Below are 16,428 nucleotides of genomic sequence, written 5' to 3'. Positions count from 1 at the left end.
TTGTGCCAAAACCCAAGTCACCTACAGCACGTTACTGCCACCAGGATTAGGGAGCAGCCAAGCAGGAGGTTTCAGGGCCATTTTGCCGCAGGGGACTAGGTTGTGCTGTGCCAGCAGTCCCACTTTAGACATAAAAGTCCTTTTTTCAGAATCCAGACTTGATTCTGAAATGGACTTCATGGGGCCCACCTGTCATCCAGAGCAGAGACACTGTTTAGGAATTATTCAGGAACAATAATCAGATGAGCACACAGGCTCCAGCTTTCCAAAACAACTGATTCACATCTTGGGGGGGCAGGGGGAGTTCTAAATTATCAGGCTGGCTGTTAAATAAAGGATATAATCACAAAACTGTTTTTCTGGGGATATTGGGAGTTGGGGATGGAACTAAATAGTTCTCTTTAATGAAGAATAAAAATTTTCCTCAGCAATTTCATGTAGCAATGCCAACTATTCCTGGTACCTATGTTCTACAAGTACATTTGCTTGGTGTGGGAGGGGAAGGAAGGTGAAAATCCCGCTAAATCCAAATTGCTTTATAGCTAACTCCATGCTACAAAAGTCTTGGTTGTGCTACTTCGGCTTCCTTGCCTGGCAACACTCCACTGTAGCTTGCTACCTAATAATTACTCTGAATGAATAATCTCTCTGGATTTATGACAGATCATTTCTAAGCATAGTTTCAAAGATTAAAAATATTTGAATAGTTTCTAAAGTTATAGTTGAACTTACTTGCAAAAGTACTTCTAACTTAGTTAAACCGTAAAAGTAGAAACTTTTCAAACAGGAGGAACTGATGGTAAAAATCCCAGTCATAAACCCATATACACATTGCTTTTTCATGACATGAACAAAACACATATTTATAAAATAGATTGGGTCAGGCTACCCTGGTATTTAAATCTAAAGAGAATTCCCCAAAACTTCTTTAATTACAGTGAGACTCTACCATGAATCCTACGCTGAAATCATCTTGAAGTGAAACTAAAACAAGAAATTTATGACACTCTGCTGAGAACCAGTATTTCAATTCTACTTGGCCAGAATACTCATCCTGCTTGCAACCTGTGTGAATATCACACAATTCCATTGCTTAATTAATTAATAAATCCTTGTACAAGAGATTTTTCCTGTGCACTACCACATGCTTTTAACTGTACTTCATAATTTGTACAAATTATTTGAAGTTACCATTTCCTTTGGAAACTTCTACACTACTCCACACTATTAACTCTACAGCAACTATTACTTTTATTTGTGAATCTGTCCAAATGATGAAACATGCAAATGAACTGACCCCTCCAACCTTAAAACCGCTTAAACTCATAGAGATAAAAACATGTTCTATGAAAGACACCTACCTTCCCTTTCTAAGAAGTTTCACAAAATAATCAAAAGAAAAATGCAGCAAAACCCATAGAATTTTCTAGATCTTTTATTTCTACTAATATGCAAAATATAATTTAACATCACCACTATCTTACCAAATAACTCTAAAAAAAAAGGAAATACAGAAATTATTTGGTTGAAGTACCAGTGAACAGATCAGTTCCAAAAATATAACAAGATTCGGTAGTCTAACTTACATTCACTAAATTGCCTGGAAGATGAAATAACCTGAGGTTTAGAACAATGTCCTTCTTTGTCTCCCCCCATTATGACTCTTCCCTGCTATAAATAAGGCATGTTGTAAAATACCGCCATCACCGCCATTGAAAAGCAAGTATTTTCAATTGGTATTAAAAGACATACATTGTAAATAATGGAACATGCTAAAATATGGTTATGAAACCAAGTAAAAAAAATTATGAAGACATTATATTGGCAAGTGACAGCTCCCTCCCGAAACGGACACTTACAGAACAAGAACAAATTTTGTTTCAGATGCAAGAAAATCCTAGCTACATCTATCTGCTAAGTAACATGCAGCACAATACCGGAAATCATCAACTAGGCAATACTAATTATTCAAACTGTTTATTCAAATTCCCTATTTGGATAAAGGAAATTAGTTGCAACCAATTTGCCTCATTAAACTACCAGCTTGTGCCTTTCTTGATGATTCCTTGGTTCTATATAAAGAGGCTTTATTGCAGGGTAACACAGGGTAAGCCAGCACTAAAAAGTATAAACAGCTGCAACTGCATTTAAGAGTACAACAGAAGTTATTTCAAAAGGTTACAGAGTCCTCTCAATAAAATTATAAGTCACAGTTACATATCTGTTTTAAAAGAAATCTAAGGATTCATTCTTTAAATATTTTACTGATGTTTTAAAGCAAAGTATCTTGAGATCAAAAAAACCTATCTTGAGCAGGTTGCTCTTGCTCAAATCAATTAATTCACCAGAAGATGTATGACTGGAAACTGAGAGATCTTCCTCTGTATTTCGGGGTGTAAAGCACCAGTTCTTCTTTAGGAACTTTACTTACTAGCATAAATTAATAGCATTTGTTCTACAATCACCCCCTCTAAAAGAACAGATTACGCCTTGGAAGAATGAAAAAAAGAAGGGGCTTCTTGTTTGCTTTTTTTGCTTGTTTGTTTTAAACAAAGGAGACACGCTATGAACCAGTGACTTCATCCCACTGCATGTTGTCTTTTGGCACTGATGTAAAGTCAGCTCTAAAAGATGAGATGTCACAACCAAGATTTTTCCAGTCCACAAAGATAACCTTCTGTCTAAAAAATTTCACTAATTTTTAATAGTACATATCCAAACCATTTCCAAGCATTTAGTCAGGAATAAATAACATGAAGTTACCAATAATTTAATCCTGTTCCTTAACAATTTCATCTTTTAAGACGAACTAATGGTATGGGTGTATCAGGCAATTATTGGAAGCCAGATCAGTGTATGAATAAAACAAAACAAGAAACTATAGGCAGTCATGCTCTTTCCTTTCAGGAGAAAGCAAGGCAGCTTGTTCTTTGTTTTTACCATGGGGCAACAAGGTGCCCCAAAGTACCTAAACACTGTAAATTCACACCAACTTGCTTACATAGCCAGGTCTTTCATTTTCAAAGTGTAATTTAAATGCAATTGCTCCTCATTTCTGTAACTATTCTTCCTATAAACACCCTTTAACAATAAAGCACGTTTATATTTGAAAAAGCCTTCCAACTCTTTTTTTTTTTTCCCACTTAATGGCTTGCTACTGCCTACAAATAGTATTAACAAAACCTACTCTGGTTCAGACTCTACTACTGTAATCCTATGGTCAAAATAAAGTAAGGCCTTTTCTTTTTCCCCAGAATTTGTATACAAACTGCTTGGTCTCCTCTGAATCTTAAAGGAGCTCAGACAGCCAACACAAAGCGGAAATGAGACCACAAACTTCTTAGGGACAAAGCAAGATTCTTCAGCATCAAACAACCAAGACATTAAGCAGGTACCTTTATGCGTATTAACGGCCAACAAATCCCACACATAAAACAGGACACTATTACTGAGTATGAGAGCAACACAGACTAGAAAAGCAGAGGAGCTGCTAAGTCTTAGCTAGATATAAGAAGCTTCTACTGCTTCCAAGCTGCCAGACTGCATTATATATATATATAAAAAACATTTTCCACCAGTATTAAATGTAGATTAAAGCAGCAGCAAAAAATCAGCAAATCAGGCTAAGGAGTTTGCATAATCTGCAATTACTGCATTGGACTTTTTAGCAGCATGTCAGTTCAGGACTTCTTAACATTATAAAAGGAAGCAAGCATCTAGGTATCTCTGCAGCCACAACATGAAAGTTTGAGGGTTTCTGGGGCCAGCCCCCAAGCATATGAGAAATCAGTGGTATTGAAGCTCATATGTTTGCACAATCACATGGGCTAGTTATTACTGTCTAGAGCAGTATCTCAACAGAATTTGTCAGAAAAAAAGCAGGAAGATAGTTTTTGTTTTTACTTTGAAGCCCAGTGACTACCTATCTTAGAACAAGATGGAGAGGAGAATAGGGGAAACCCTGCTGGCTTTCCAGAGCTTCCCCCCAAAACAAGGCACAACAGAAGACTGAAGAGTGCTCAGACACGAAAGGAAAGAACTTGCAAGACGAAACTTAACAACATTCCCTAATGTCACTCACAGTAACTATTTGAAGGGATCTATTTATTAAAATACCTTGTGAATAGACAGTAAAGATATATTTGCCCTTCTTGTTTGCAAAGGAGTCTATGACAATATTCTGTTATAGCCATAGTATAAAGTGGGACAATCTGTAGCTCCAAGACACTTTCAAATAAATTCAAGCTGAGGTGCTTTATTAATATGAACATGGTTCTACATTAACACAGCTTAGACAGTGACCAGATGTAACAGGAAATAGAAACCAAGGAGAGAAAAAAGAAGTAGAGAACAGTACACCCTTCCATTTTAAGACACAGGCTCTCCAGAGCACCCGCCCCATCACGACCCCACACAGGCACACTCACAACCAGAGTGTCTTCACACCAGCATGCTTCCTGCAAGCAGAAGTCTACTGTAAAGGCACTCTAATACAAAACCCAATAAAGGGAAAAACAGAACACAAGAATTCAAAACTTACCTTTTCCAAGATAAATTTGTTTAGATAAGGCATGTAACCCTGATTGGAAACTGGTCCTTCATCATCGTCCCTAAAGTGCTCTTCCAAGGCCACTGGATCGTGGGGAACATTTAACACTGTGCACAAGTTGTGAGAAAGGACCTAAGGACATAAGAGAAATCAGTGACATTGCTGTCGGCCTTAACCATGCTGCATTCCCTCCGCAGCAGACCTGTGATTCGCAAAACTATGTGCAAAGTGACACTTTCATGTCAGCACAAGTTCTGCCCCGCGGATTTTTGTCAAAAACCAAAACGTAACTAAAAAAGTTGACTCCAAGGATTCAATGACTTCAGACAGTTGCACGTTTACAGAAGCAATGCTATCACGGATAGGTCCATTCCTACAGAAGGGCAAACACAGCTACAGAAGCTACCCTTTGTACACATATACTTATGCATTTGAAAACCAGGAGGGGCATGCAGAAACACAGATTGAAATTAGATAGCTACGGAAAACAACCACAAACACCTAGCCTTCGAAATTAGAAATATTTACTATCTAGTGAAAACGAGTAACAAAGACAACAACTCAATATGTACCCTTAGTTTACAAAGAAATGACCGCTCAAATTAAAGCATTAACTATGGGTTTCTCTCATCTGCTTGCTTTTGGGTTGCTTCTCAACATTCACCCCATGTTTCATTTGGCAAAGGAAAAGCAATGTTACATAAAGGGGAAGGGTTTAGGTGTGCTTCTCAAATTTTTATTTTAAAAAGGTATTTGCATGCCTTATGTCAAGAGCTTAACACCCACCAGCACTCATATCTGTTCTTGAGAAATGACCTTCAAGAGGAGGCTACATGCTTGATCAGTTTTAAGGAAGTACTGAATTATCAAAAACTAACTGGTAGCCAATGCATCTCAACTTCTTCAACTTAGGCTGAGTTTTGCAAGCACAAACTAATGCCTCAGAGCCTAGCAGCAGCTCCTGTGCCACCAGCACTTTCCCAAGAAAGGTGAAACACCATCCCTTTCATTGTTCACACTGTCTCGAGTCAGGTCAGTCTCGTAACACGCTGCCCACTGGGTCTTAAACACGCTGTCACTCAGGAGCCCTCTCCCCTTGGCATGATGCAGAGTTAAGCCTCTGAAGACCATGTACCAGCTACAGGAACTGGGTTAAGGACTTAACTTCACATGCCAGGAATGGTCTGCGTTGAAAAAATGTAACTAAGAACCAAAGGCAAAAAATACAGGTAAAACAAAATCAGGCAGAAGTAAAACAGGCTGCATCTTTTGAAAAGGCATGCTGCTTGTGTTTTTTTTTTTTTTTAAATCAACAACTACATGGCACAGACTGCAGCTGAATTTTGGTGTACATTTTACTTTTTCACTGTGCAGCATAAAATTAAAAAAAAAAATCAGACCCATATGATGCAAAGAGAAAGCAGTAAAAAATGTGCAGAAAATTTATAAGCGGGTCTATTTAGGTGAGTAGACATGAAGCGGTCAAGATGGGGTAGCTGCAAAACAAGAAGTGAAAGTCTGAAGTCGTCAAAGCCTAGGAAATCAAACCTATGCTACACACTTAAAATGTCTGGACTTCCCCCACTCAAAAAAATAATGTACATTTGCTGTTCTTATGTATGATAAGGAGACATGCAGAGTCTAAGAGATAGTTCGCATAAAATCCTACAAAGCCCAAGATGCAAGTTCAGTTCAGAGGAGAATTCCTCTCTACGTACCTCCGAAGTTACACTTTCTTTTAGAAAAGCACACATTTCACGAGAAATACATATTTTCATTGCTATATGCTAACATTTGAGCCCCTCACTACAGGAAAGACATTGAGGTGCTGGAGCGTGTCCAGAGAAGGGCAACCAAGTTGGTGAGGGGCCTGGAGCACAAGTCTTATGAGGAGCGGCTGAGGGAACTGGGGTGGTTTAGTCTGGAGAAGAGGAGGCTGAGGGGAGACCTGATCGCTCTCTACAACTACCTGAAAGGAGGCTGTAGCGAGGTGGGTACCAATCTCTTCTATCAAGTAACAAGTGATAGGACGAGAGGAAATGGCCTCACGTTGCGGCAGGGGAGGTTTAGATTGGATATTAGGAAGAAATTCTTTACTGAAAGGGTTGTCCGGTATTGGAACAGGCTGCTCAGGGAAGTGGTGGAGTCACCATCCCTGGAGGTATTGAAAAAGCACGTAGACAAGGCACTTCAGAACATGGTTTAGTGGGCATGGTTGATGGTTGGACTTGATGATCTTGAAGGTCTTTTCCAACCTAAATGATTCTATGATTAAGCCACTGGAACTAACCAGGTGCAGAAGCTTAAAAACAGTGGCATTAACCACATTACAACAAAAGCTGTATTTCCCAAAGTAGCAAAATAGTATTTAGAAGTTACCACATTTCACACTACCCTCCATCAACAGTGTATCTCCCTTCAATCTATCCTTATTTTTAACCACCACATCAAATCAAGTATTTGAGTCCATGTGATTTACATATGGGGAGGGGAAACATACTATCATGCGTGTTTCCCCTTCTATTTAAGGCTTATGTTGTTATTTATAGAAGACTGAGGGATTCTTGAAGATGAGCTCAGTTTTCCAACCAGACTGTAGTTGCTAATACTATAACTAAAAAAAATACTCAGCTAATAAAAATATTCTAAAAGCATAACTGATTTAAGCTTATTACCAAAAGAACTTAAAAGTCTCAATAAAAGACTTTCTCATCGTGTCCTTTCTACATGTTTCTCTTCTCCCTTTTTTGGCCTTCTTGCTGTGTTTGGGTTGTCAGAAACCTAGGTGGTTTTCCACATCAAGCAACTAATTTACCAGGAAAGAATTCCACTTTCAATCATTTTGTAAGATCTGCCTTATCTGCGATCTCTCCTGTGCCCAGTGCTCTCTTTTCATAACTCAGGAAATTCCTCAGCACCTGCCAAAGCCTGCCATTCTCTAACACAGCCAAGTGCCAGCTGAATTCTTCAGTTGCAGGGTAAGCCTGAAAAATTCTGCACCGAGGTCTCGTTTTGTTTTGTTCTCTCAAAACACATTATCTCGACCATGATATATTCTATTTTAATGATCAATTAAAAAAAAAAAATCTAGCTGAGTACTAGGTTAATTGGGGTATGAAAAATCGCTTTGCCTTGCAGAAGCTCTCTCAACCACAAGGAAGTTTTGCACCAGTAAGGATTATTCCCCCTGTGCCCACAGGGTTGCTAAGCAGCTTTTTCTTTCACCACTTAATATGCTCTGGATGCCATGTTTAACAATCTACCTTCATGCCAGAGCCAACTCCTACCTCAGCCCAGAGACTGATCTCTGTGCTGCAGCAAATGGGTACAGCAGTGGTCCCCAAACTGTAGTCCGTGAGACAGTACAAGCGGTCTGCAAAGGGTCCACAAAACCAGTGCACTCTTGGCACAATTCTTCCATTTTCAATGAAAAGTTTTGTAAGAAAGATGCCTAGTGTTGCCCAGGGAATACTGCAGGTGTTCTGCTCTAAATATAAATAACCATATGAAACAAGCAAGCTGAACACCAAAGGTCATTACAGACTTCGGATTTACTTTATTTATGGCCAGTCTCACGCTGCTTTACCTGGAGTGCAGATCTCCAGCCCAGCTCTACTCCACCACAGCTGCTCCCCTCTGTGCTCCCATTTTCCAAAACACTGGTCTTCCAAAACTTTAAGCACATGTTGAATTGTTACCATCTGAGTAGCTCCATTTAACCTAGTCCATAAAACTGATCTGCGTTTCTAAAGGGGAAAGGAAGATCTGCTAGACTACTTATTGCTCAGTGACAAAAATTTGGCCCAGATGATAGTAGGAGCATTAACAGGGCAGACTAATCCTACAGCGGCTATTGTCAATTTCTTCAGTACTTTTTTCTTTTTCTTTTCCATCTTTCAGGAGGGTCTTCTCCCTCCCCCCTCTCTTCTTAAGATTTTAAAATGTTGGCATCGCAGATCCCGACAGCTCCATTCAGTGGCTTCATGTGAATTCATTCCAAGACATTCTTGGCTCATCTCTCCCTGACATCCATGTCAGCAGCTAGCCAGCCAAAATAAGGCTACTCACAAGTACATTCCCTTTTCCTTTTTTGACCAGTGTGGAAACCAGCACGGTATATGCCCCTTGTCACAGGCACAAAGTCTTTTCAACAAGGGTACGTCTAAGCATAGTTTCTTGCATCACAGCATCTCTAAAGTACAGCTTCCTTAGCCACTCCAGCAGTGAACGCTCCATTCGGAGTCTCATTATTTAACATCGGCATTAGTGCAGCAACCTCCTTCCCAGTCGGACGAGCGTATTCAAGCCCGGCTGAGGTTCCCGACGCAAGCGCCCTTCGCCCACAACACCTCTCCATTCCTTCATTTGCTCCCTTCTCCCTTGGGCACTCACAGACCCCTCGTCACCATTTTCAACAACCTCACCCTTCCGCCTGCCTTCATTATCAGCACATCCCTCTGGCCCCCAGTCACATACTGGTGCCAGCCTGCATCTGTCCAGCTGCCAAGGGAATTGCCTTTCTGCCCTGCGGCTCCCCGCCCTTAGGAAGAGCTCCCAGTAAACATCCTCCACCTACTGCACCTTTCTTCTGCATCTTCCTTGAAACCAGTTGACAAAACCTCAAAGACAAAGGTTAAACAGGCTGCTGATCCACTGGCAGCTGCTCCTCTCAAGCACAGCATCATGGCCCCGTCGTTTCCTAATGCCCCCCCTTTTAGTCTACAAGCTGCCTTGGTTTGCCAGCTCTTCTGGAAGAGGGGCATCCCTCCCCTCGCACCTTACAGACACGATTCCTCACGGCTACCCTAATACAAATGCTTCTGAGCTCCGTTAATAACGTCAGAGTACAACTCTCTCATAGTGAGTCATAATGACTAATTTCCTACCATCCTTCAATGTTGTACAAAGTCAATTGTCCGTCTGGGGTCCTGCCCACTCGTCACAGGCTCTCAACCTTTCCAGTGCCTTGCTACATTGTTTGAGGTCTTCCTCTCCATTCCGACCATCCCTCTTGCCCCTGATTACACTATTCTTCCTCTTCCCACCAGCTACTGACTTCCATTTAGTAAAAAGGCAAAATAAAGATAAGAGGTATAATAATCCTGTAACATCCTAGATACAATTTAAGACCAGTTTAAATTTTCTAAGCCTGCCTAGTAACTTTGGTCACCCATGTATTATGGGCCTGAACGAGACCGTATTTTCAAAAGGTACTCACCATCCATGTCCTGCAGATATCACGCCAGGAACCCAAGACTTTGAAAATCCACCCCAGTGGTAGCACCCAATACAAAACAAGAACAGCCAAATAACCCCGTTGCCTAAGCAGAGACAAATCACAAAGCAATGTAAGGAAGCACTTCCAGAGAGTGTAAAAACTAATTGGTATGTATTCTTTCCAAGATCCAATCATATACACATACTACAAGGAGTGTTGCTGGCTGCTAAGTGTAACTATGTTTAAAACCAGAGTGTTTCAAGATCTGGATGAAAAGCAGATTGAATGTTGGCACATTACAGAAACTTTAAAAATAAGTCAGTTTTAAAATTACAGATTACAAGAAAAATTAAATTGGATTTAAATATAGGAAAGCAAGTATTTGCACGTAGCTTGTGCTCGAACCACAACAGCAGCTATAACTGCATACACAAAACTTACACTTCAGCCTTGCTGTATCAGTGTTTGAAAGTGCTGAAACACACTAACAAAATAATGGTTGTGTCTATACTTAAAGGCCTAATTTCAGAACAGAATACACAAATAATTCTGCTGTTGTAGAAAAAAGGGTAAGATCTGCAGGCAGCATAACAGTAGAACTTCTGAAGATTACTGATTAGACAAAAAAAAAAAAAATCAGTGCATACTGGAAGCAAGTAACATTCAAAATTACAGAGAGGGCTGATTTGACTGTTGCTTGTCTCAGCAGCTCAGACCACATACAAAAGATACAAATGAATAAAGGACATCTCATGAAATCCTTACTATTTCAAGCAAGTCCTAGTTTTTCCTCCAAGTGTTTGCGGTTTCTCCAGACTACAAAACAGATACCACTCACTCACCTCCATCCCTTTGCTCTAGATGTATTAAAAACAATGTGCGATGCAAACCCTTCACAGTAGGGCTTTAGCTACCTAACACACATTAATTTTTCTCATAGTATTTAGTGAAAATGATTTATTTTTATGGAAGGCTCAAAGATCATTTCTAGGTAGAGAAACTAGAAATCGCTCTCTAACAACCAACATGTTACACTTAAGACCTTCTCTGCAACATGATGACAATACCTTATACTGGATTATACAATTCAAAGATCCATTGTCATTAAATTTTCTTATTGAGGAGGGAAGAGTTCAGCAAGTTACAGCACTGCATGCTGTTCTCAGAAAACAAATAGATCTTTACTAATTTTTCTTTTTATAACAGGACTTTCACTAAATTATTAAACGTATTTTTCTAATGCCACAGCTCTCTACTAACCCATTTATCGGCAAGCTTCATCTCTCCGTTTTATAGAGGTGCTGCATCTTCCTCATGGTAATGTGGATGAGAAATACTTTATTGTGAAAGACCTTCTTAGTACAACATAGCCCTAAATCAATCCGACAGGAACTTGTTTTGCTGACCTGCCTACCCTTTCTGTTGCATCAATGTGGGGCTACTGCCATAACATACACCTTTCCTCCCTAGTAGGACTATCAGTTTGACAGCACAGTCATCATTTGCCACAAAAAGCCTACAGAAGAACACTCTCTACCCTTTCTTGTGTTTCCTGAAAACTAATTCTCAGTGGCCACAGGAGAAGGCAGCAACCTCATTTCAGACTTGGTTCTGCATTCGCAAATCCCACAGTTGACACTTCCCTCAGGAGTCTTTGTATCACAGACAAAACTGCACAGATCCACAAAGACCCACTTTTTTTTTCATCCCTTCTCTCTCACAGACAGACAGCACGAAACATCAAAACTGTTTACGAAGATGTTTGATAGGCAACAAGGGGACAAGTTTAATTTCCCCTCTCCTTTTTATTTTTTTACCTTGCTCCATCAGAGCAAGCTGTACAAGCCTACAAGCATCCCGGCTGCTTCTTTAGCCATTTATTCACCCCAGCACCTGTGTGACCACAACAGCTTCTTCGCCGACTGGCACACCGGCACGTGCTGCAGACACACCTCCCGGGTGACTGCACTGAGCACACAAATTGTGGCAGCGCACACAAGGTGTGGTAGCGTGACAGGAAAACAGGATTCCTTTAAAAAGCAGGACAACAAAAAAATGCCTCTCTGCAACCTACTTCAGTTAGTCCTGCAACACAAATACTCACTTTCATGACAGCACCTGTAGAAGACCTGGGACCTGCACACATTTTCAGCTTGAGGTCACAGTCAGGTCTAGCCTCTTGCCCAACTCCTGCCCCACAGTCACTTCTGGCCGAAGTTAGGCTGTATCTCACAGCCTGATCACCGCGAGGAAAGAAAAGGAGAAGAGGAACAGGCTGCTTGCAGTACGTTGCATGTTGTGGACACTTATTACATAATGCTGAAAACAAAGTCCATTAGCTACTGACCACACTTGGAAATACCACCCACAGCATGGCCACTCTCGCTTGCGAAGTTAATCCCACAAAGGGCACAAACTTCAGCTAATTGTTGCAGCTGACACAACTCCAGCACTCGGTACAAGGACCCACAGTCTCAAATGTCAACAGGTGTTGCGTTCTTATTCAAAATATTTATTTAGCCAGATTCCCACTATTATTCCCAGGCCAAGACGGTCCCATAAAGTGGGGCCAAGATGGGATTGGATTCAGCAAGCTGCCTGAGAGCTCTTTTAAGAGCACAAACATTACTTCAGCATATAAGCTAAGGAAAGAATGGCACAGTCGGAGCCCCTTGACTAATTCTCCTGTTTATACCCAAATAAGAGAGCACTGTGGAACCCCGCTCTCTCCTTGGCAAGCTGTGAATTTCACTTCGATGCAGCCAACCCCTATAGACGGAACCTCGTGGCTACCCCACAAAAGCTTCTCGCCGGAAAGGGTACCGAGGACACGCAGTTGAAAGCGGACCAGAAGCACGACAAGGGTTTGTGCACTGACACCTCGGGGAGGACAAAGCGCTTGCCTGGGCGGAATAAAGTGAGCCTCCTCGAGGATGAGGAAGGGCCCAGGCAAGCCTCCCGCGGGACGGAGGCATCCAGGAGCCACGGCGGCTGCCGCTGCCGCGTGACGGACCACAGCCTCAGCGGGGAAAACGTAACTGGCGGCCCCCACGCGAGCTCCGAAAACGCGCGGCCGTGTCCCCTCGTCCAGCCCCGAGCGTGACCGCCTCGGACAGGCCCCGGGGCCGGCACCCCCACGCCCGCTGCGGAGGCGGTCGGTGGGGCCGGCCCAGGCCCGCGCCGCGGCCCCCCACGCCCCCATCGGGCCCCGGCCCCACAGCGCGTCCCCTGGGCTCGCCACCCCCGCGGCCGGGCCGGGCCGGGCCGCCCCACTTGCCTTCAGCTGGGACTTGGAGACCTTCCCGCTGCGGTCGAGGTCGAGGGCGGTGAAGGCGTGCCAGATGGACTTCAGCAGCTCCTCCTTGAGGCCCACCATGGCCGGCCCGCCGGCTGCCGCTGCCGCGCTCCCGCGGCCGCTCTGCCTTCGCCTCGCCCGGCCCCGCCGCCGCCGCCGCCGCCGCCGCGGCCGCGCCCGCCCCAGGGGCGGGAGCCCGGCCCCGCCCGGCTCCGCAGGCGCCGCCCCGGGAGCCGCCTCCGCGGCGAGGGCCGAGGGCAGCGGGGGCCGGGGTGGGCCGAGGCCGCGCCAGGTGCGGCGGAGCTCGCCGCGGGGTACCCGCCTCGGCAGCGCCGGCCCCCGCCCCCCGCCGTTGTGGCGGGAGGCGCCGTCTGGTTTTCACAGGAGGACACGCTCACACAGCGAAAAGGAACTTTCCCCGTAGACTCTTCCAGCCCCAAGAAGTTCAAACAGCAGCTCGCAGCGAAGGCTGCGTACAGCTGGAGTGAGGCAAGCTCAAGCCAAAGTAACGGGGGGGAAGGGCTAAAAAGAACTTCACCGCTCGGAGGAGCGCTACAGAACGCCATCACAAGGAAGCCGTTCTGTTGTTAGGGGGTTTGGGTTTTTTTGTGTGTTAAGTCCTCTTCAACGCTGTGGGTTCAGACTAAACAATGGTGAGAGCAGCTGCTGCGCGAGGGCTTCGGATCCCTCCGTGGTGTTTCTCTGCTAACAATACGGTTAGCTGCACCTAGGCCAGAAGCGGCAAGAAGGTAACGCCGGAACATACGTTGCTTTGAATACTGCATCTGAGATAATTCACAGTATGCAGCTCATGCTCAAGTTAGGGTTTCATTTTCATGGACTTTAAGCAGAACTGTTAAGATGCCAAATTCAAGACATCTAGCAACCAAGGAAAAAAAAGTTTTTAACTTTTGTCCAGTTTTAGTCTTTATCAGCTGCATCATCAGAACAAAAATAGCACTCTGCAAATGCAATAGTTCTGGCAGGTACAGCAAGATGACTGTTTTGCACCAGGTGGTGGGGGTTCATTATGATCCCAGTAAGAAAGGCACTCGGACTCTGAAGTACCACTTAAATGCCATTTATTGGAGCTAACACTATAATGGAGAGGACAGTATAAATAATCTTACATTCCTTCAGGTGCTGGGAACCCCAAGCTGTGCAGCATCAACCAGGTCCCTGATCGAGGTGTAGCACATCATGCACCTGCTCGTGGAAAAGTTACACCATTTTGGTCATTCAAGCTATTACAGTATTTTCTTACAATGTATTATGGTTTAACCCTAGCCAGCAGCTAAGCCCCACACAGCTTCTCAAATCACTCCCCTGCAGCAGGATGGGGGAGAACCAGAAGGGTAAAAGTGAGAAAACTCATGGGTTGAGAGAAAGACAGTTTAATTGGTAAAGTAAAAAAGCCACGCATGCAAGCAAAGCAAAACAAGGAATTCATTCACCACTTCCCATCAGCAGGCCGGTGTTCAGCCATCTCCAGGCAAGCAGGGCTCCATCACACATAACGGTTACTTGGGAAGACAAAAACACCATCACTTGGAATGTCCCCCCTTCCTCATTCTTCCCCCAGCTTTATATGCTGAGCGTGACATCGTATGGTCTGGAATATCCCTTGGTCAGTTGGGGTCAGCTGTCCTGGCTGTGTCCCCTCCCAACTCCTTGTGCCCCCCCAGCCTGGTCGCTGGTGGGGTGGGGAGAGAAGCAGAAAAGGCCTCGGCTCTGTGTAAGCACTGCTCAGCAGTAAGGAAAACATCTCTGTGTTATCAACACTGTTTTCAGCACAAATCCAAAACATAGCCCCATACCAGCTACTGTGAAGAAAATTAACTCTATCCCAGCCAAAACGAGCACACAAGGAAACAACCCTATACATCATTTCTACTGCCGAACAGAAAGGATCTTAACACCAGAAACTCTTGCTGCATTTTCAGATAAAGGGCAGGCCACGCAGGGAGCATAATCTCAGATACCAAGCGGGAGCTGCCCGCAGGCTCCTCTGGTACTATCAGGCAGGTAAACGTATCCCCCGGCCGCAGGGGACACGCAGCCCCACATGGTCCTGGAGGCCAGGCTGGACAGGCAGCGCAGCACAGCACAAGCTGAGTAGGCACAGGCCTAACTTACGTGGATCACTGATCCTCGATGTACAACGGTCTTCTGGTCAGGATCACTACAGATGAGCAGATACCGAAATCCACTGTAGGAACTACTTTTAATTCTCATACATAATAATTCATAAAATGAGTTTTCTGTATGTGGGAAATCGGAGACTGGAATAATCCACAGATTTCTGGTAATTTTTATTCTTTAGTATCTTCTCTAGCTTACAGCAAGCAACAAAAATACTCTAGCGATGCAGAGATGTCGTAGTCTCTCAGTAGCACAGTGAACAGTCAAACACAACCTACCTTATTCAGCAGGGTATCCTAGAGTATCCTAGCAGCCTTTTTCCCCTCATTTTTCTTAACGTTTTTCTCCATAGTTTATTCAGGACTTTGGAACCCACAAGCAATTATTTATGCTCTTTCCTCAAGATGAATGGTGTGAACTATACAATTAACATCAAAGAGTAATTGGATTAAACTTCCTAATTAACCTGATTTGCTAACATTATAGCTGTTAATATTACCAGAAACATCTATCATCTTGAAATACATCAGCATTTCTCCAATTTGACCACAGCCATTCCACTTAAGGAAGAAGGAGACAACTTTTGAGTTTGTTAGGTTATCTGCATACAATTTCATTTTATTTGGTAGCTGAGCAACCACAAGGTCACCAGTAAATACAGAACGTACCTATTAAAGTGCATTAAAATACAGTCAGGTTCTGTGAAATGTCACTGAGGAAAAGCAATTAATATAGTTCACACATGAGTCTCCTCATGGCAGGCACTTAATTTCTGTTTTGAACCAAGTTCAGTGATTTTTAGCAGCTCATTTTTATAAAAACGAGTGGAAAAATGAAATTAAACCAAAATGCCCTACAAAGTAATTGTAGAAAAAAAACCTGTGTGCGCTTCTCTGTGTTCTTTTCACTGGCTTCTGTTATTCCCAATTTAAATGACATGCTAAAATCCTTTTCCAGAACGAGACTTGTTTTCCACTAACAATATAAATAGTTGCATTCAGGTCAATAGGTTAATAGTCCATGTTTCATTAAAATTAGTAGTTTACATAAGCCTCAGCTGCTCCAGCTTTTGGTAGGTTAATGAAAAGGATACTTACAAGTTATGCATAAAACTAGTACATGATTTTATATAGACATACTCACATTTAAAATAGTTTTTATAGGATTGAACTACTCGAGCAAAACCAGTTAAACTGAAGTTCATATGCAGACATAAACCTGCTG

General features: G+C 43.1%; 1 protein-coding gene across 2 annotated transcripts in view; it reads right to left on the bottom strand.

Moving 5' to 3' along the window:
* The window catches only part of SWAP70 (switching B cell complex subunit SWAP70), a 41,825-nt gene extending 28,558 nt beyond the window's left edge, over positions 1 to 13,267 (bottom strand). Inside the window, exons 1-2 of one of the 2 annotated variants that reach the window (XM_030039311.2) lie at positions 13,045 to 13,267; positions 4,541 to 4,681 (exon numbers count right to left, since the gene is read on the bottom strand). In XM_030039311.2, the coding sequence (XP_029895171.1) occupies positions 4,541 to 4,681; positions 13,045 to 13,143 (240 nt within the window). In that variant the 5' untranslated portion in view covers positions 13,144 to 13,267. The remainder of the gene's footprint in view (positions 1 to 4,540; positions 4,682 to 13,044) is intronic. The other variant, XM_041129370.1, reaches the window with a different exon arrangement.
* Positions 13,268 to 16,428: the final 3,161 nt, after the last annotated feature.

The sequence above is a fragment of the Aquila chrysaetos genome, chromosome 16 (assembly GCF_900496995.4).
Source record: "Aquila chrysaetos chrysaetos chromosome 16, bAquChr1.4, whole genome shotgun sequence".
Taxonomy (NCBI): domain Eukaryota; kingdom Metazoa; phylum Chordata; class Aves; order Accipitriformes; family Accipitridae; genus Aquila; species Aquila chrysaetos.
This window is presented reverse-complemented; position numbering and strand designations above follow the sequence as displayed.